This window comes from Eublepharis macularius, chromosome 11 (assembly GCF_028583425.1).
Source record: "Eublepharis macularius isolate TG4126 chromosome 11, MPM_Emac_v1.0, whole genome shotgun sequence".
NCBI lineage: Eukaryota > Metazoa > Chordata > Lepidosauria > Squamata > Eublepharidae > Eublepharis > Eublepharis macularius.
This window is the reverse complement of record NC_072800.1, coordinates 86,407,860-86,429,591: the sequence shown is the minus strand read 5'-3', so window position 1 is coordinate 86,429,591 and position 21,732 is coordinate 86,407,860. Positions and strand designations below refer to the sequence as shown.

Below are 21,732 nucleotides of genomic sequence, written 5' to 3'. Positions count from 1 at the left end.
GCTGCTAGCAGCGGCTTGGGCCCATATGAGGCAGGCTTCCATGGAGGCAGGGGAAACAGCACTTTAAAACACAGTCCAAGGCAGGGAACAGGCACGGTCCGTGGCAGATGGCAATGCAGGCACGGGGCACACTTGTAACAGAGTCCAAACTGGGAAGTCCAGATACAGGTCAGGGCAGGGCTTGCCCAGGAAGAGAGTCCTTTGTGCAGTTAACCAAACATGGAGTCAGTAGACTACACAGTCTATTACAGCAGCAGGGTAATTGACACGCAGGCAGGAAACTGACACGTGTATCAGAGCACACACGTGCAAAGCAATCTTTGTGCAGCAGTGAAACAGTAACGCAGGAAACTTTAACACAGTTCATGGCAGGCTTTAAAGCAGGGGAGGGGGCCTACTTGGCAACACAGGGCTCTTTCTAGGACTACCTTGGCCTTCCACTCCACCCTTGCTCCTGTTCTTCCTGTTCTGGAGGGAGGACTCTTTGGGGCCAGGCCCATTGCCAATCAATAGACAACTTGCTACCCTGCACCCCTTTCTGTTCTTGTTAGTATCTCTGTAAATATATAGTTTCTTTGCTTCAGCTTACCATTTTCACTGATCTTAATAAAATACATTACATGGTTTTGGTTTTGGATATACCTTTAGCTGTTATTTTCTTTGGGGAAATGTTGCACATTGCTTGGCCCACTGTGTTCCAAATGTGAGATGTTACTCCTCCCATTGGCAAAGTTAAAGATTTGGCTAAGTAGTATAAACCTGTCTGTGGAACAAGACGGAAGAGTAACTTGATTTGGATTCTTTCCATCTGCCAACAAAAAGGACCATTCGTGCTGAGTTCTAACGCTTCATTTTCTAAACGCAATAGAACTTCATTAATCCTTTGAAAAGTATGTCTGGCGTTATAGCTGGATTTTGCTATGTATTCAGCTCTTTAGCAGTATTAGAACAAGATGCATAAATTGAACTTTTAGTCAAGTTTTTAGTACTTCCGTTGTGTATTTTAGTGAGCTGGAATAAGTCCTCAGTGAGTGCCATGGGAATTAGATTGCAGCCTATCTCATCATCACCCAGCAAATATTTAAAATATCCTACTACAGAGTTCTAAATGGCATCTGATTTCTGAAATTCTAGACTTTTGAAGACATAGACCTTAAAAACCTAAAGAATGTTAAAACCGTACTGGACTATGCAGATAAGGTTTTTTTCTACATCTTTTTCCTGGAGATGCTTCTGAAATGGGTGGCCTATGGTTTCAAGAAGTATTTCACCAATGCCTGGTGTTGGCTTGATTTTTTTATTGTATGTGTAAGTAGCACGCATGTTATTTAATATTTTTATACTTCCACAATGTATTTGTATGCAAAAAGACGACCTAGGCTACTTCTACGCTATAGGGTAGTGCAGCCAATTTTGCTTGACTGCACAGGATAATCAAGTTGCCAGTGATTGCTATAATGTAACAGTAGTGGACATAAATATAGTGGATATAAATCCAACAAATAATAAAAATAAAAACAGTTGTTGTAATGATTTTAAGAGAGAGAGAGCATGTGCGTGCGTGCGTGCATGCGTATGTTTAAATGCTTGGTGTGGTACAGATGAAGAATGGGGGTGAAAGAGGGATGAGTGAGTGAGATGATTGGCTGATGACTGAGAGTGTGGGCGGAGTGAACAGCACTTTTAGTTACTGAGAGCCAAGCTACAAGTGACGAATGACACTTGCCTGGCAAGTGAACAGACTCACGTGTATTCCTCCCTGTTCACTTGCCATTCCCTTGCACAACTGAATGGCAAGTGAACAGGGAGGAATACATGTGAGTCTGTTCACTTGCCAGGCAAGTGTCATTCGTCACTTGTAGCTTGGCTCTGAAAGGATTCTTGTTCTAGTTCAGTTAGGCAATCTGTGTGAAGCCTGAATGGTGTGTTTCTGAGAGAAATATGGAGTCTCGTTTTGACAGGCAAGCTGTGTGCAGCCTGAGAGTGTCCATGTGTTTCTGAGAAAAAAGCAACTTGGGTGGAAGCCTGAACTGTGTGTGTCTGTGAGAGTATATATTCATTCTATTTGAAGCAGGCAAACTGTGTGTGCAGCCTGAGATAGAAAGTTTATGAAGATCTGAGTGACTGTGCCTATGTGAAGAAACTTTGAGAACTATCTTTGAAACCATCAAGCTTAAGTACTAGAGTGAAACCGATAGACTTGTGTAAAAATATAAGTTTATTTTGGTTTTTTTTATCCCAGAGTGTCTGTCATTCCTATATATCCCATTCCTTTCCTCAGGGCCACATAGTCCCACGGAGCCTGATACTTGGGCACATTATTAAAAGGGCAATTTAAATTATTTTGGAATATAATTCCTGGTGATAGCAATCTACCCAGATGGTAAAGACAAAACCTAACTACGTGACAGAAAGGGGATCATAACAGTTGTATTTAAAATAAAAAGGTCACAAAGCAAGGAGCCCTTTACTAGAAGAAGCTGATAATCAAGGAGCCCTTTTAGAAGAAGCTGATAATCAGTTCAGACTCCAATATTTATAGGCTTTCAGAATAATCTTATAACAATAGTTAACTTTCTCAATATATAGAGCTCACATTTTTGGCTAATTATAACTTCAAACAACATACAAAGTTATCTATGCTAATGTATCTTCTAAAATGATATATATGCTGTGTTAATACATCCTTTCTACTTTTAATCATAACAAAGAATATAAAAAATAATAACACGTTTCTCATACATAAGACTGGTGACCCCAAAGATGCTCAAGAATTAATAACAATATTAATATTGTTGGTAATCTAAAGCATCAGAATAAGTGTAGCAAACTAGCAACCCAAAAAACAACCCTTTGCTTTTAAAAGCTTTCAGTCTAACATTGGACTTAGGGAGAACAATAGAAGGAGCGGAATGAGATGGAGGAAGGGTACACAGGAGAAGATTCTTGGTCAGTTCTCAGTGGATCAAAGATAGTCATGTAGGGGTTCGTTAGCAAATGTTTATTTGTTTAGAAAAAATATATACCGCCTTTCCAGGGATCTGTTTGAGGCAGCTTACAGCTAAACCAATTAAAAACCTTAATGTTAGCATGGAAAGGATTTCCTGAAAGTAGAACATTGAAAAACAACCTGTGTGTTTTGTCAATGACCACAGATTTCATTGGCTTCCCTGGCGGCAGAGGCTAGATCAAAAGAAAAGAATCTTTCACTGTGTGACAATCGGAGCTCTATAAAATCTCTCAGAACTCTGAGAGCCTTGAGGCCGCTTCGAGCATTATCCAGATTTAAAGGGATTAAGGTAATACAGTTTTCACCATCCTGTGTTTCTAATACGAATAAGAAAAACAAAGGCTGAAATAGATTTTTAAATGTAGTTGATCTTTGGCTAGGTAGCATTAAAGCAAGGAAGTTGTGAATTTGCCTCTTCAGAAGTTATTGTCAGTTTCAGGCAGCCTCTGCTCCCTTTGTCTTGCCATCTGATGAGGCCTCAATTAATCCACCTTCTGCCTTTGGCTTCTGTACTTCTCTTTATTTGACATGACTAGCGTTAGCATTGTGCATGGCGAGAATAGATGCATTTAGCACCATCCCTACTTAGACTGTGAGAGCCAGAAGACATGATGTAGCCGCTGAGTAGGAGGGTGCTGATAAGGCCTTCCTATGGTGTGAGTGAATCCAGGTCATCACCCTTACAAACGCTCTCCCTGTGATTTGCTCCATCACATTGAGATTGGCTTAACCCCCACCCCGCTCAAGCAGTTTCAAGGGGTGAGTCACACCGTGAGTACTTGCAGTTGTTACAGCTGGGATGAGAATGTTTCTGGAGCATCCCTGTGGCACCTGTAACATGCTCTGCAGGGGAGAATAGATAACAATAAAGGAAAGCTAAGAACGGGACATCCGATAGAAATGATAGAAGACATTTTGTGGGGAAATCGTATGGTGTACCGTACTCCAGAAACATTGTGTAGAAGAAGTAGACTTTGAGGAAGTATATAGATGAGGAAACAAAGCTGCATGCATGGGTTAAATCCACCACCCTAAGAACATAAGAAACAGCCATGCTGTTAATAGCATCCTCTTTCCAGCAGTGGCCAGCTTCATGCCTATGGGAAGCTTACAAACAAGGTATAAAGGCAATTGCATCCCCATTATCCCCCCCACCCCAACGTATTCAGAGATAGTTTTTTTTACAACATCTTTAGCTGTCGTCGTTAATTGCTGTGATACAGCTGTCCAATATATTGAATCCGTGAATCTGTCTTCCATTTACTTTTAGGTTGTGGTGAATGCCCTTGTAGGTGCCATCCCTTCCATTGGGAACGTACTGCTTGTCTGCATTGTTCTCTGGCTCCCATTTAACATCCTAGGAGTAAATCTATTTGGAGACAAATCTGAGAGTGACAGAGCTGGTTTAGTCTGTAATAATACAAGCTCCACACGGGTCAATAATAGCGTCAACTTTAATAATGTTGGAAATGGATATCTGGCACTCCTCCAAGTGGTATGTTCAGACTTTCAAATGTTCATCCTTGAGGCTTCTGGGCAGGAACACATTGGGACTGTGCACATGCAGGCCAGCCATGAAAAGATTTCTAGAGCTTTCTAGAAGGCTAGAAGCACCCCTTCTCCCCTTGGTGCTTTCCTGCCCAAATCATCTCATGACCAGGAGTTCCCTCCGTGCCACCATGGAGAGAGGATCTACGCTGCTGTTCCCCATTCTTCCCTCACCTCATCCTTGAGGCTGAGGAGACTTATTCCTTTTAAAAGTTTTTGTCATCAACAGAGATTCTAGTGAAGAACAAAACTACATTAAAGAAGAAAAAGTGTGTTTCCCCCTTTGCTGCTATGGCTCAAGAGGAGCCTCTTCAGGATTGTACCAGCTGTGCTTTAAAATGATGCTGAAAAACGTTCATTCTGTGTGCCTTCTCTGCCTGGGCAGGGGGTCGCAAGATAGAGCTGCCTGCCCTTTCTGTCACAAATTTACCCCGAAGGCAAGATCTATCAGAGTCTCCTCGAAACGGCTCCTGCTCAAAGGCTGTGGCTTCATGCATTTGCAGTTCCTATGTTCTTACATTCCAGTATGTGACACCTTGACAGAATAGCTTCACACTTCAAGGGATACCCAGATTTGTTTTCTTCTTTCCTAGATAACATGTACATGCACCATTCTCATGCTCTCAGCAATGTACTTTCCCTATGGCACCCTTTTGATGCCATGGCTTTGGAAGTTAGTGCCCATAGCATGAGGACCCTGGTGTGAGATTGTCGCCAGGCGGTCTTCTGCAAAATGACTTTTTCATATTATTATTGCTTTCAACTAGAGCAGTGGTTCCCAACAATTGTGCCCACCAACACCTTTTCTGGTGCCTGCCAAGTGTTTTTAGAAAGTAGGTGGGGCTTTTGCAAAGCTTGGAGTATTGCTTGGCTGTGTAGATTTTTAAAAGCGATGCTTTGGCAGGAGCTGCTCCACAGCACAAGCATCATCACTGTACAACTGAAGGTAAGCAGTAGCAGCCATTTTGTGGCTGGCCCTGCCTCCTGCAGCAGCCGTTTTGTGGCAACCTTATTGTCGCTGCGCCCACCACACTGTATCAGAATTCCAAATGTGCGTATTGTCTCAAAAAGGTTGGGGATCCCTGAACTAGAGTGTTACTTGTACCTTACTTTTCTTTGTCTTTTGTTTCTGTGCAAATGCTCCGTGTTGTCATGATGTGACACATTGCGATTATGTTTTTCTCAACTAACTGGGACAAACTCACTGATACTCTGGAGGCATGGGAAAATCACTGATGGAACACTTAAATAGCTCAGTTTGTTAATATTTTTTCTAGGCAACATTTAAAGGTTGGACGGACATTATGGATGCTGCTGTAGATGGATCTGGGGTAAGCCATTAAGCCATTTCTCTGTCAGAGGAGAAGGGGAAGGTATTTCAGGTTTCTCTTTCCTCTTGCTTTGTAGGCAGGACTATGCTAATTAGCCAGTGGAAGAATAACATCCCAGTTCCTCTCATTCTTTCTAGAGCCTTCTTTCTCTTACCTGTCTCTTTCTTCACCCCTTCCACCCTAGAAGTTCTGAAACAATTTATCTCCTTTATTGATCCCTCATTTCCTCTCATTTTGGCATCTTGTCATTCCTTTTAAAAAAGGCAGATATGGAGCGAATAGAGACAGGAAATCTGAAGGTCTGGACCTAGGGTATCCAGGTCCATGCTGGGAAATTCCTGGAGATTTTGGGGTGGAGCCTGGAGAAGGTGGAGTTTGGGGAGGGGAGGGGCCTCAGAATGGTATAATGCCATAGAGTCAACCCTCCAAAGCAGCCATTTTCTCCAGATGAACTGACCTTTGTCACCTGGAAATCAGTTGTAATTCCAGCAGATCTCCAGCCACCACCTGCAGGTTGGCAACCCTACCTGGACCATGTCCTTCAAAGTTCCCCACCCCATCCAATTCCATGCCCCAGGAACAGCTTCAGAGGCACACGTCGTGGGAGCGGCTATAGCCAACCACTTCAAGGACCACCGACAGATAGCTAAAGGCAAAGCTGCTCCTAGGCCTTGGCCAGTCATTTAATTTGCCAAGGGTTAAGCAGAGGCTAGGTCGTCATCTGACAGCAATGCTGATTCTGTGTATCTAGGCAGGTCAGGAGAGGGAGGGCAGGAAGAGTTATATCAGTGCTTGGTTCTTGTGGCCCCTTCTTACATGCTTATTGATGATCGCCACTTTGGGGTCAGGAAGCAACTTTCCACAGGCCACTTTGGCTGTGGATCCTAATGGTGTTTTGCCATCTTCTGGGCATGGAACAGAGTCCCTGTGTATGTGTGTGGGGGGAATAGTGAATTTCCTGCATTGTGCAGGAGGTTGGACTAGATGACCCCGGAGATCCCTTCCAACCCTGTGATTCTGTGATCCTACCATATGAATATTGGTGATATGACCATGACATTCGCTTTTTTAAATCCCCTCTGTTGTAAGATCACTGGCACCCTGTCCACTGCAGGCAATTAAATCCAAAATACAAGCTTTAACTTGTTTGGGAACCTTATGTGGTCTTCTTGTTTTCCAAATCTGCATCTGCTTGCAAGGTGTTTTTAGGCAAAATTGACATAATAATACTTTTTATGTTAAATTAAGAACAGACAAAGATAATGTAGTCTCCTCTGTTTCTATATAACCAAATGCTTTTTTTTCCTTTCTATTTTATCTCACAGGACTGTTTTGAAAGTAATAAGTATGCATACTTCTATTTTGTGGCCTTTATCATATTTGGATCTTTCTTCATGCTGAACCTCTTCATCGGAGTTGTTATTGACAATTTTAACCAACAAAGGAAAAAGATAAGTAGCATATGAGTTATAATAATCTTCCCTTAATACAAAGGTATACATACAGAGGGCATGTGTAATCATCCTTGAGTCTCAATAGGGTAGCCAACTACCAAATGGGGCCTGGAGATCTTGGAGAAAATGGCTGCTTTGGAGGGTGGACTCTGTGGCATACACTGTGGTATACACAGTGAGGTTTCTCCCCTCCCCAAACCCTGCCCTTCTCAGGCTCCACCCCCAATCTCCAAGAATTTCCCAACCCAGAGTTGGTAACCCTAAGTCTCAGTGGAAAAGGCAGACTCTAAATGTCAACTTTAAAAATAATCATATAAACTTTGTGTTCTCTTATGTAGTGTAATAGATTCGACATGGGAATGTCCCTAATTATTATCTATCTGTTTAGGAAATGTATACTCTACCTTTCCAAAGTCCTGCTCAAGGTGGCTCATGAAGTAGAAGCCATACAATGCAATCATACAAATAACAATATAAGAATTATCAATATTTTTAAAAAATCATAAAGACAAGCCACTGGTATAAGAACAGCCTAAATAATATCCATAAAACAGTCTTTTGGCTGGAAGCAAACCATCAAAATAGCTTTAAAAGATAGGCTCCTCAGTTAAAATCCTGGGTAAAAATAAATGTTTTGGCCTTTTTTGGCTAAAAGATAGTAAGGTAGAGATAGCTGAGGGGGACGGGGGATCTCAGCACATGGGGAAAACAAGAGTGCCTCATCCCACCACACGGCCTTCATGACATTTTTAAATTGGTCATGTTAGACTTCAAATTAGTAGGGGCATCCGGGTGTCTGACATGGGGGTGCCATTACATCTAGTTTAGCCCTTAATTTAAAGCCGGTGAAAAAATCTGAGGCAGCTTGGGCAATGAGAGAGACTGTCTGAAAGCAGCTTCTGTATCCTCAGTAGAGATGGGCATGAACTGAAATACGAACCAAAATTAAGCACAAACCAGGCCAGTTCAGGTTCGCGAACCAGCAATTCATCAGATCCCATTTCTGGCGAACCGCCACAAACTTTAGGCTGGTTCTTTTGTTTTGTTTTCTTGGTTTGTCACTGCAGACAGCCTGGTGCCAATCAATCAGCTTCCTAGGCAACAGAGGATGGACTTCCTACAGACCTTCTGCTGACCCAGAAGTGAACTTCTGCTGGCTTGGAAGTGACTTTCTGCTGACCCGGAAGTGATGATTTTCTGACCTAGATGTGCCGTTTTCACAAACTAAACGAACCAGTTCACGAACCAGGGGCAGGTTCATGAAAATTCATGGTTCATGGTTCACAAAATTTGACGAACCACAAACCATGTGGTTCAGTTTTTTTTCCAGTTCATGCTCATCTCTAATCCTAAGCTTCCCCACCAAGAAGTCTCAATAATGAGTTGAATCAAATAATTGTTTAGAAACAGATTTCTTGTGGCGTCTGAATGCATACCTTGGTTTCCTTAGGAAGAAATGTTATAGAAGTGTTATTGTCTTATACCTAGGTGGAGAACTCATTTTTTTATCAGAGGATCAGAAGAAATATTACAATGCACTGAAAAAACTTGGTAACAAGAAACTACAGAAGCCGGTTCCACGACCACTAGTAAGACATTCGCAAACAAAACAGCATTTCCTTGTTTATTATTGTTAGTGTTGGCTATTAATTGGAAAAGACCTTTCAAAGCCAAATTATTTAATAGAAAGTAGTTTTACCCTTAGCTTGGAAATTCATTTTTTTTTATTCTAGTAGGATTACTGTTTGTAAGATTATGTGGAATTTGTATGTGTCAGGATTATTAGAGAAGATCTGGGCCTCCAAAGAATTGGTGGTATGGACTAGAGACGTGGAGATAATGCCCAAGGTAGGCTCAGATCATAATCCAATCATGTGGAGATTTGGAAAAAATACTAAAAGAAAAGGATGGAGGATAAATGAAGACTTGCTGCAGATGGAAGAAAACATTGCGTTGTTATGAAGAGAAACCAAATTCTTTATACAGTACAACTTGAACAAGGATGTATCAACCTATAAGGTATGGGACACATATAAAGCTGTGATTAGAGGAATACTAATGGATCTGAATGCAAGAGCTAGGAAGAGAAGGGAAGAAAAGAGACTTGAAATTATGGAAAAAATTTAAGCCAAAGAGATACAACTTAAAAAAAGACCAGGGCAAAAGAAAATATATCAGGACATGAAAATCCTGCAGGAACAATTGACGGCAATGAATAACAGAGAATTGGAGTGGAATTTTAAAAAAATGAAGCAGAAGTCGTTTGAAGGTGCAAACAAACCTGGGAAATACTTAGCGTAGCAATTAAAGAAAAAAAAGGAGAAGAAAACCATAACTAAGATTCGAGAAGAGGATAAAATATTGATGGATCAATCAGCCATTAGTAGAGCCTTTTTTAAATTTTATGCAAAATTGTACCAAAAAAAGGAGGTGAATAGAGATTCAATAGCGGAATATTTGGAGAAAAAGAAGCTTCCAATAATTTCAGAGGAATGGAAAGAGAAGCTAAATAGGGAAGTGACAGAGGAAGAAATAAAAGAAGCTATACAATCAACAAAATTAGGGAAAGCGCCTGGACCAGATGGAATAACAGCAAAGTTTTATAGAATGATGGCTAATGATCTGACACCGTTTCTAAGGGAGGTAATCAATGGAATTTTACAAGGCCAAAAGATTCCTGATTCATGGAATGAAGCTAATATATCACTGATCCCGAAAGATGGACAGGACTTGACTAATGTTTTTTTTTTGAAAGTTTTTTTATTTTTCAATATCTAACATACAAAACTACAATAACAGTAACTACAAAAGACTACAATAGCACAAGGGAAGGGAAAGAAGGGAGAAAAAAGAGAAGGGAAAGGAGGGGTGGAAAAAAGGGGAAGGTAACCTACAAACACTAAACACTACACTTCAATGCTTTCCCTTCATACTGCCATAATAAAAAAATAGCTTTATAAAGTAGTGATGGACTGGTTGATCATACAAAATACAAATTACAATTCAAATTAAATCTTTTTCCCTCCCCTGGGCCTCGGGCGCAATTCTCTCTGAGCAGCTACAGCCGCAGCGCTCGTTGCCTCCCCCCTCCCTTCAGGCTTCGGATCCTCTTCTTTTTGCTTGGTGTCTGGCCCAAATTCTGGATTTTTATCCACAAAATCCCTTAGCTGATCTTCCGAATTAATCTTGTAAGCTTGATCTTTATAACTAAACCCGATTCCTTCCGGGAGTAGCCATTTGTACTTTATGTCCCGTTCCCTCAAAAGAGCTGCCAACTTCTTGTATTTAAATCTTCTCTTCCGAACTAAAAATGGAACGTCCTTCAATATCTTGACTTTATTTCCCAGAAAGTCTAACTCCGCATTGTATGAATTATATAGGATACTGTCCCGGACCCTCCTAGATGAAAACTCAATAACAATCTCACGAGGCAACTGCCGCTTCATTGCATATTTTGAGGATGCCCGACGGACTCCCAAAATGGCGCTTTTCACTTCTTCTTTAGTTGCCCTCGCAGGTATCACTAAAAGTTCCGAGGCGAGATCCCATAAATCCTCATTTTCCTCCTCTTTAACATTCTGGAGACGCAAAATGGTCTGTGTTCGCTCCACTTGCAGTCCGATCAGCTGGTTTTCCACCAGCTTTAGTTCCCTGTTCGTTGCTCTCATAAGTGACGCACTTTCCCGGGCAGACTTCTCTGCCCCCCCGCTGCTTCTTTAATGGCTTTCACATCGCTCTCAACTAAGCCCACCCTTTGATCTGTTTCATTCAGCTTGTCAACAAAGGGTTTTATGGCTTCCACGACCGATCTTTTGACCAGTTCCTCGAGCGTCTCGCCCCTCTGCAAGGCAGCCGTAACTGACTTGCCAAGAGCAGGACTCTGCTTTTTCGCTGCCATTTTAGGGGGGGGGAACCGCCAATCTTCCCAGACTCTGCGAGGGGGGGAAAATCCGAGTCTTCTCACCTTCAGACCCCACCACTCCTCACATGCGCTTGTAGTAACAGAAGGGATTCGCTTACTTGCAGGCTTTCGCCTAATCCTGTTCCTTGCCGTTTTCCATGGCCTGGCAGCACACTGGGTGCCACGCTCTTCTGCCGGCCTCCATAGGGACAAACGGGCAATTTACCCCCTGCCTCGATCTGTCAGAGGGCTCTTCCCGCCGCGCCCCGGACTCAGACTCCCTCCCTGAGAGTCTGGGGGCTAACCTTTGCAGATCAGCCGCCCGGCCAGGTGGCTCGGCCGCTTCTTCTCGGACCTGCCGAGAGGAGCGTCCGACATGGCTGCGAAAACGAAACCGAATCAGGACTTGACTAATGTTAAGAACTATTGGCCAATTTCACTGCTGAATAATGATTATAAAATATTTGCGAAAATTATGGCGGAAAGGTTAAAGGGATGGATGTCGGAATTTATTGCAGAAGAACAAGCTGGATTCCTACCCAATAGACAAATTAAGGACAATTTAAGGACAGTAATAAACGCTATTGAATACTACGATAAGCACTGTGATAGGGAAGTTGGTTTCTTTTTTGTGGACGCGGAAAAAGCATTTGACAATTTGAACTGGGATTTTATGTTTGCCACTATGGAAAAGCTGCAAATGGGAGAAAAGTTCATACAAGCAGTTAAAGGAATTTATAAAGACCAGTGTGCAGCGATTGTAGTTAATGATGATTTGACTAAAAAATTGAAAATAAGTAAAGGTACAAGACAAGGCTGCCCATTGTCTCCATTGTTGTTTATTTTGATTTTGGAAATTTTGCTGATCCAAATTCGAGAGGACGATACAATTCGTGGCATAAAAATAAAGGAATTTTCCTACAAAGTCAGAGCATTTGCGGATGATGTAATGTTGATAGTGGAAGATCCAATAGATAACATGCCAAAAATAATGGATAAAATAAAAGAATTTGGAGACTTGGCTGGATTCTATGTGAATAAAAAGAAGTTGAAGATATTGTGTAAGAATATGACGAAGCAAAAACAGCAAGAATTAATGGAGACAACAGACTGCGAGGTAACTAACAAAGTGAAATATTTAGGAATTGAGCTGACTGCGAAAAACATAGATTTATTTTAAAATAATTACGAGAAACTGTGGCAACAAATAGAAAGAGACTTGATAAAATGGAATAAATTAAATTTGTCATGGTTGGGAAGAATAGCAGCAGTGAAGATGAATGTGTTACCACGTGTGATGTTTTTGCTGCAAACTATTCCAATTATCTGAGACTTCAAACAATTTGACAAATGGCAAAGAAAAATTTCAGACTTCATGGGGGCAGGCAAGAAACCCCGGGTGAAAATGAAAGTATTACAAGATTCGAAAGAAAGAGGGGGACTGCAACTGCCAAACATAAGATTATATTACGAAGCAATTTGTCTGGCCTGGTTAAAAGACTGGATAACGCTAAAAGACCGTAAATTGCTGGCCTTGGAGGGACACAAAAAATTGTTTGGATGGCATGCCTACTTGTGGTACGACAAAGTTAAAGCGGACTCCATGTTTTTGCATCACTATATTAGAAGAAGCCTTTTCACAATCTGGAAGAAATACAAGAATTACATGGAAAGTGGTATCCCTTCATGGGTGGTACCATATGAAGTAATAGATCCGAGAGCTGTTTATAATGAACAACAATGTTTAACTTATAAAGAGATAACGTCGATGGAACATAGAATATTAAAAATAAAGGCACAAGAAGAGTTATCTCCTCAATATGGATGGTTTCAATATAGGCAAATCAGGGATCTTTACAACTCGGACTGTTTAAGTGGAGGAATAAGACTGAAAAACTCGGAGCTAGAAGATGTGATTTTACAAGAAGGTAAAAAAGACATTTCGAAAATATATAAAATACTTTTAAAATGGCATACGGAAGACGAGACAGTCAAAGTCCAGATGGTGAAATGGGCAATAAACTTTAATAAAGAAATAACAATGGAATCATGGGAACACTTGTGGAAAAACACTTTGAAGATTTCAACTTGTACCAATATTAAAGAGAATGTGTATAAAATGATGTATAGGTGGTATTTAACGCCTAAGAAGATTGCGCTTGGAAATGCAAATATGTCAGATAAATGCTGGAAATGTAAAAAGCATGAAGGATCATTGTATCATATGTGGTGGAGGTAGCTAAGCAATACTGGGGAGATATAATAGAAATAATTAATGAGGTTTTGCAAACCCAAATAAATAAGAACCCAGAATTGCTGCTACTGAACTTGGGAATGGAAGATGTTCCAATGCAGTATAGAACATTGCTATTTTACATGACTACAGCAGCAAGACTTTTGTATGCGCAGAAATGGAAAGTGCAAGAAATACCAACTATAGAAGATTGGATTTACAAATTGTTGTACATGGCAGAAATGGACAAAATGACAAGAAAACTGAAAGATCTTGATCCAGGAGAATACATTGCAGACTGGGGGAAACTGAAACAATATCTAGAAAAAAAATGGGATGTGAAAGGAGGACTGTGGCAGTTTGAGAATTACTGATAAGTGATTTTACAAAGGGGAGAGAGAAGCAACTTTACCATTAATGGGGAAATTTAGTTATTAATTAATCTAAGCTAATATTAGTATTAAGAAGATTGTATTAAAAATAGATAGATTAAACAGTGAGATGTAGATTGATACATCAGTAAATTGGAGATATAGAAGAATTTGAATATGCTTAGAATAAGTGATACAATATATATAAGATTTAGAAAAATTATAGTTAAGAGTAATTTAAATAATAAGATGGGCTAAGGGTTGGAAAGCTGTTGGAAGTCAATAAGGAGGGGGGGAAGGGGGGGTTGATACAATTTAGGTAAGACAGGGGATTTGTGTAATATGTTATGTACTCACCAATATTTTTTTTTTAAAAAAAGGATTATTAGAGAAGAAAAGCAATCTTTAAACGTAAGCTGATGTAATTTGTCTTGTTTTTACAAGAACTATTACAAATCAAATTAATGACATTTCTGTACTTCTATTTGACATCAATAAATATTAATTGAGACTGCCCTAGAATGAGTGATCATTGAACTGATCCATAGAAGAGTAACATTCAGGTCCAGTAGGATGTTAGAAACCAACTAGATTTCCAGAATGTGAGCTTTCGAGAGTCAAGCTTTGACTCTTGAAAGCCAGCATGGTATATTGGTTAGAGTGTCTGATTAGGATCTGGGAGGCCCAGATTGGAATTCTCACTCTGCCATGGAAGCTCTCTGGGTAACCTTGGGCTAGTTACTCTCTCTCAGCCTAACCTTGTGACGATAAGTAAGAAGAATGATGTCATAATCTGCTTTGAGTACCCTTTAGGAAAAAAAGCAAACTGTGTGTGTCTATGATATAAAATACTGACAGTGACAAAATAAATAGGATGATAAATGAAGATTGAAGAAGTCTGCCTCAGTCTTTGAGACAGCATTGATGCTGGCACCAAGCTATGTCAGTCTCACAAAAATAGTTCCTTTTCAGGTCAACACTCATCATCCAATTTACACAAGTCTCAATCTGAGAGCAAACAAGATTGCTTCGGTCAGGGATGCTCGTGTGATTCAAGAAATAGTTTAAGAATGCAAACTAGATCTCTCAAGCAAATGGGCCAAATCATGCTAACCAAGTACCTACATGAAAAATGCCTCCCAAGCCCAAATCATTAATTTATCTCCCTAAAAGAGAATTGCCATCTGACAAATGGAGCTTTGACTCTTGAAAGCTCTTACCTTGGAAATCTAGTTGGTCTGAGGTGCTTTTGGACCCAGATCTTGCTCTTAGTCATTCATAGTAATCCCCAATGGCTTCAGTGAAAAATAATTAGAGAGTAGAGAATTTGATTGTTGCTTTTGCTTTGCTTTGGAATCTTCCAATGACACTAATGCTTCTTTCTTTCTTTCTTTCTTTCTTTCTTTCTTTCTTTCTTTCTTTCTTTCTTTCTTTCTTTCTTTCTTTCTTTCTTTCTTTCTTTCTTTCTTTCTTTCCAGAACAAGTACCAAGGATTTTGTTTTGACATCATAAACAAGAAAGCATTTGATATTTTCATTTTAAGTCTCATTTTCTTAAACGTGGTGGTCATGGCAGTGGAACATGAAGACCAAGGAAAGGAAGCTGAAAATCTTCTTGGGAATATAAATGTAGTCTTTGTTTCCATCTTTACTGGAGAGTGTATAATGAAAATATTTGCCTTGAGGCACTACTACTTCAGAGACAGCTGGAATATATTTGATTTTGTCGTCATGATTCTTTCAATAGCAAGTAAGTAAAAATACCTGCTTATATCAACATCAACACTAACTAGATGCAAGGGGAGGCTGTGCAGAACCAAGCTTGAGAGCAGAGATATGAGGTGAAATTCTGAAAAAACTTCCAGTGCTTTTTTTCGCACAGATTTTTTTCCACTGCTAAAGTTTTATTGTTTGAAACTAATACTGTATTTAATCAAATGCAGGGTTAGGCTCCCTCTGCCCTGATAAAAAAGAGGGGGTTATCTTAAAGCTGCATACAAGATGCAGTTATGTTCAACAATAAAAAATCTTTTTGGTATAAAAATTTTCAGGGAGAGTCATCTTACATTCAGGGTTGTCTTCCACTGAATAAATATGGTAACAAATGAATGGATGCTATTAGCAATACAGTACTAGGCAAGCTGACAGTTTCAAAGTTATATTTTAGTTTTCCTAGGTTATCCCTAGGAGTTATATGAGAGAGTACATTTATATTTTACTAGCAACAAAGCCCGTTGTGGGAAAAAATACAATGGGCTCTAGAAAGAGGAGGGCAGGCAGCCAGGCATTGCCTCCTCCTCTGTCACTGATCCCAGCTGGATAAAGGTACCGGCGGGGGGGGGGGGATGGCCACCTCCTCTGCACCTGATCCTGGCCAAGTGAAGGGGGGCGGACATTGCCACCTGCGTTGCGCCTGATCCTGGCCGAGTGAATGGGGGGTGGGCATTGCCTCCTGCTCCACACCTGATCCTGGCTGGGTGAAGGGGGGGTGGACATTGGCACTTGCTCCACTCCTGATCCCAGCTGGGTGAAGCGGTGGGCATTGCTACCTGCTCCGCTCCTAATCCCAGCTGGGTGAAGGTGGGGGACAGGCATTGCCCCCACTCTTCTCCTGATCCTAGCTGGGTGAAGGCGGGGATGGGCATTGCCTCCTCTCTTCTCCTGATTCCAGCTGGTTGAAGGCAGGAGGGGTGCATTGCCACCTGCTCCTGTCCTGATACCAGCTGGGTGAAGGCAGGGGGCAGGCATTGCCGCCTGCTCCACGCCTAATCTCAGCCTGGGCTTCCCGCCATGGCGTGCTCTCTGGAGGTCTCGCTGCCTCATCTGGGCTTCCCTCCACAGCAGCGTCCTCTGGTGGTGGACCAGGGTAGGAAGTGAGTTGTCTTAATTACACTTAGCCTTTTATATAGTAGGATTGATTTGTAAATAGGAGGTGGGGAGAACAAAAACACAGACATATAATAACAACAACAACATTAGATTTATATATACTGATGTGCGTGGGGCTGAGAGAGCTCCAAGAATCTGTGGCTGACCCAAGGTTACCCCACTGGCTTCAAGCGGAGGAGTGGGGAATCAAACCCGGTTCTCCATATTAGAGTCCTGCCGCTCTTGACAACTACACCAAACTAGCCCTCCAAATTGATAAAGCCAAGTTATAAATGCATTGGCTTTGCTGGGGAGGTCAAATCAATCTCAAAACTCTCATTTCTTATTTATATATCTCCTTTTGTATGGTAGAAGGGATATTATAGACACCAGTCTGATATGGAATTGATGAGGTGCTCCAATAACTTAAGAGGATGAGAGTTAAATTCTATTGAAAAAGATGATCAGACAGCGATGTCCATGATATGTCATGCCCAGTTCTTTAGATATGTTAAAATTAGCAGGTCAGTCTGCTGTGCCTTCAAGTATTTTCTTAAATTTAAACAATGGCCGATTCCAGATGGCCCTCTGCAATCCGAAACGTTGCGCGTTTCGGATTACTTGCATCAACGTAATGTATGTACACAAACATTTATGTAAGCAAACCAACAAATGCATCTGTTTCATGTATGTTATGATGGGATTTCACAAATTATAGCACTTAAATTAGCAAAACTCACGCGAGAAAACACGATATTTCGCGTTTTCCGCGCGATGACGTGCGACAACGCGCAACGTTTTGGATTGCAGAGGGCCGTCTGGAATCGGCCAATGTGAGGAAGTGCATGCATGTTATGTATTATTTCAGTTACAATAATTTCCACATAAATTCAGCATTTAAGCCACATTTGCTTTTTAAAATATAACCAAATATTTTAATTCCGCTTAAATGCTATGGATAAAATTTACATGGGGTACTCTTTAAACTTGTTTACTGATTATTCATCCAAACAAATGTACTAAATCAGGTTGTTTAGGGCACCGGGAGGGGAAATTGATCGCAGTTTTACTGGAAAACCCACATCTCTTCTTGAGCAAAGGATGCCCATAGCCAGCCAAAAGAATTGGAATGGCTCTGGATTTTATGTAAAGTTTTCTGTGTTGGATAACTGGATCCCACTCGGTCCCAACTGGAAATTTAGAGGGCTTTTTTTTTACTTTGGTGGGGGCAGAATGACTGGACCCACTTACCCCTTCTTCCTTTAGCTGTTTAGATGCTGCATCTTTCCTTTCACTTCTATACAAGTTAAGATCAGAAGAAATTCTCAAGCTTGCATGCTTCCCTCCTGCTGTTGCTTCCTTCACAGTACACAGAAGGCAAACTAGGAGATTCTATGCTTTTGTGAATGTAGGATCTTCCCTGAATCTAGATACTGAAAATCATATTCAGTGTCTAGGGCCAAAATATGTTGTCTGTTCAGATCAACACAAGACTGGGGATTGAAATGAGGGGTGCAGTGATAGGAATGTGGCTTGGAATGTGGCTCCTGCCTCTCCCCCCTCAAACCGCTTTCCAAAATAACAAGTGGGATAAGGTCTTAGTTTTTGCTCCTCCACATGGAGTATTGTGTGCACATGGAGCAGTAAAATCAGGGAAATACCCTCCTCCTGTGCTATTTTGACACAAAGAAATGGCTTGGAGTGAAGGCAACAACTCTTCTTTCCTGTGCAGTGGCATTCTGAGAACATTTGGGCTCTCCTATATTTTTAACAGCCATTCCTTACAGCTGCTGTGTGGCTGCAGGGAACTTGAATTGGGTCTGGGGAACCTGGACCCAGCTCTTTAAAAACCTGCATGTCTAGTTTGACCTGAGTGACCAGCCCAAGGCCAAACAACATACTTTCAGGCTACAGTGAGGATTTGAACCTGGGTCTGAGATTTTAGTTCAATACTCTATCCACTATACTGTGCTGGCTCTCACCGCTCTACAGCTGTCAACAGCTGGGCCAAGAACAAAACTTGTAATTTGAATGATAATTCCAAAGGTTAGATCAATATTTGCATTTTAGCAGAAACTCTAGATAGGCATGCAAATATAAATTATTTTAGCAGATTCCACGGATACAGTTAAATATGTCATTTTAGCCTAAGCTGGAAATTAAATCCCAACGTTAATGGATTTTTCAAAATAAATGTTTTCCTTTTTAACAGGTTTGGCAGCTACATCCCTTAAAGACTTATTCCCTCCTACTCTCCTGAGAGTCATTCGGGTAGCCCGAATTAGCAGACTGTTGAGACTTGTGAGAGGGGCCAGAGGGCTTCGAACTCTTCTTTTTGCATTACTGATGTCCCTTCCTGCTCTTGCCAACATTGGGCTTCTCCTTTTCTTGGTCATGTTTATTTATGCTATTTTTGGTATGACTAACTTTGCCTGCTCTGATTGGAAGTATGGGATTGATAATACTTTCAACTTCCAAACCTTTGGAAGCAGCATGCTTTGCCTCTTCCAAATAACCACATCTGCTGGCTGGCATAGCCTTCTCCGCCCAATGCTCGAGAGTAATGATCAAAGCAACTGTGCTCCCAATTTACACATAAACCGCTCACTGTTCAATGGCTCCTGTGTAAACTCGACCATGGCAATCACATATTTTATAAGCTACATCATTATATCGTTCCTCATCGTAGTTAACATGTATGTCGCTGTAATCATAGAGAATTTTAACGTAGCGACTGAGGAAAGCACAGAGCCTCTCAGTGATTATGATTTTGAAATTTTTTATGAGATTTGGGCAAAATTTGATCCTTACACAACTCAATTTATTGCTTACTCAGAACTTTCAGATTTTGCTGATTCTCTGGAAGAGCCCTTACGCATCCCCAAACCAAACAATCAGCAGCTTCTCAGAATGGACCTTCCTATGGTGAATGGAAATAAAATCCACTGCTTGGATGTTTTGTTTGCTTTTACCAAAAGGGTGCTGGGGGAATCTGGAGAAATGGACTCTCTTGAGGCCCAGATAGAGGCCAAATATGTGAAAGCTAATCCAAGAAAGTTATCCTATGAACCCATTGTCACGACTCCCAAGCGGAAGGAGCATGAATGCGCCATTATTATCCAAAGGGCTTTTAGGGTCTATCGACTGCAGTGTGCAATGCAGAAAGCCAATGACGAGTCTTGTGTGAGTATCCCTTTGGAAGACATTATCGAGGAGGAAGGTAGCTGTGAGTTCAGACCAAATGAGAGCGAAGACAGTCTGTTAGATAAATCCCAGAGCCCGTCTTCTATATCTATTCCTCCATCTTACAGTAATGTCATAGGCACCACTGATGGCATTCCTCAAGTGAAGGTTACCGACAGCAGTGATGATGACAAGTGATTTACAGCTCACAGTCTTGTTCAGCACAACATAATTTTCCAGGGAATGTAATAATGCAACAAAACTTCTGTCATTTAGACACCTTTATTAAAGTGACTACCTTCACAGCACTGATATCTTCTCTGAAAACTCATCAACAGGAGTATAGATTGCATAGGATGTGATTGTATAGGAGTATAGCTTGCATAGGATGTGATTGTATAGGATGCCTAAAACATTTGAAGAGGAAAGGCTTGTAGTTTTTCTTAGCTGTATAGAATGATAAGAGTTTGTTAGCATACTATTTATGGCATCTTGTATTTATTAGCACTGGGGAGAAACAGAAAAGGGAGAAAGTTGTCTTTGGGCATTGCAGCTATCCAGATCAAGAATATTAAAACCCTGCCTCTATTACCCTGTGATACCCAGGTAACCTCACATTTGTTCGAGAATATCTTCTGTTGTAGACACATAAGCTACACACAAAAGCCTAAGGCTAGCACTGCAGGAACTTGAGGACAAGAAGCTATTAGATGCAGCTTCTATACTGTTTTGCCCATGGCAAAGGTGATTGGCAGGCAATAAAAAACCATGCTTCTAGTTGCTCAGACCAGCAAGCAAAGCTAACCTTGAAGAGGTTTTTAAAAAATGGGGATCTTGCAGCATCGCTTGTGGCTGGTCTCTCTGCACTTTCTTCCTTTTGGCAGCACTTGGAGCAGGGGGGAATACAGGCTGAATCATTGCCTGAAATTTCCCAAGTCACCAGTCCGAGATTTGCTGTGATCGGAGATCAAGTTATGGCAGAAGGTGGGTCAGTAGCTAGGGAAGACAATGGAGGCCAATCTGGTAAGGGGGCAGATGCCTCCTGCTAAATTCAAATGCATTTTTGTAGAATATGGGTCAAGCCTGTCCTTTCCAGAGTATGAACTTATAAAATATCCATGTGTGGAAGTAATCTTTATATAACGTGTGTGTCATAAATTACTCCTGTAAAACAATAGCAAACATAGCATACCTATAAGAGGCTGACTGCTTGCATTCATTTAGTAGTTTTAATACAAGAAATGGGATTACTTGCATCAACGTAATGTACGTGCACAAACATTTATGTAAGCAAACCAACAAATGCATCTGTTTCATGTATGTTACGATGGGATTTCACAAATTATAGCACTTAAATAAATATTTTATTTATTTTCAGATTGTTATATTTTCAGTGGAATAGGGACTTGTGATAGGGACTTCTGTGACTAATCACCAAGTACTTAAGGCTTGCTTCTTTAATCTGTGTCTGGAGGAGGTGCAGGAGGGGAAACGATGCAACAGGAACTGGATTTGTGGTCTCCAAGCCAAGAGATCTGAGGTGGTGCCTTCAACCCTACCTGGCCTTGACCTGAGGGAGGAACTCAACAGCTGGAAGCAGTAGAGTATGGCACCTATTAAGTGATGTGCTCTCCCACTCTCATGACATCATCACGCTCTAATTTATTTCTGCCACCCCTAACACACCACCCCTGTTGGTCTGGCAGAGCAATGGAGTAATGTGGTTGAATCCTGGGCTCCACCAGCGAGAACGCTCTCTTAGAGCACAGCTTCCTGTGCACATATTGATCTGGAGTTTGGATCGAGGGGAGGGGTTGTTGGTGTTGTGTTGTTG

The 21,732-nt window shown here is 41.2% G+C and overlaps 1 protein-coding gene across 1 annotated transcript in view; it reads left to right on the top strand.

Moving 5' to 3' along the window:
* The window catches only part of LOC129337363 (sodium channel protein type 5 subunit alpha-like), a 62,522-nt gene extending 42,426 nt beyond the window's left edge, over positions 1 to 20,096 (top strand). Inside the window, exons 19-26 of the mRNA XM_054990965.1 lie at positions 1,135 to 1,308; positions 3,156 to 3,299; positions 4,281 to 4,505; positions 5,836 to 5,889; positions 7,215 to 7,344; positions 8,832 to 8,932; positions 15,327 to 15,597; positions 18,937 to 20,096. Coding sequence (XP_054846940.1) covers positions 1,135 to 1,308; positions 3,156 to 3,299; positions 4,281 to 4,505; positions 5,836 to 5,889; positions 7,215 to 7,344; positions 8,832 to 8,932; positions 15,327 to 15,597; positions 18,937 to 20,096 — 2,259 coding nt within the window. The remainder of the gene's footprint in view (positions 1 to 1,134; positions 1,309 to 3,155; positions 3,300 to 4,280; positions 4,506 to 5,835; positions 5,890 to 7,214; positions 7,345 to 8,831; positions 8,933 to 15,326; positions 15,598 to 18,936) is intronic.
* Positions 20,097 to 21,732: the final 1,636 nt, after the last annotated feature.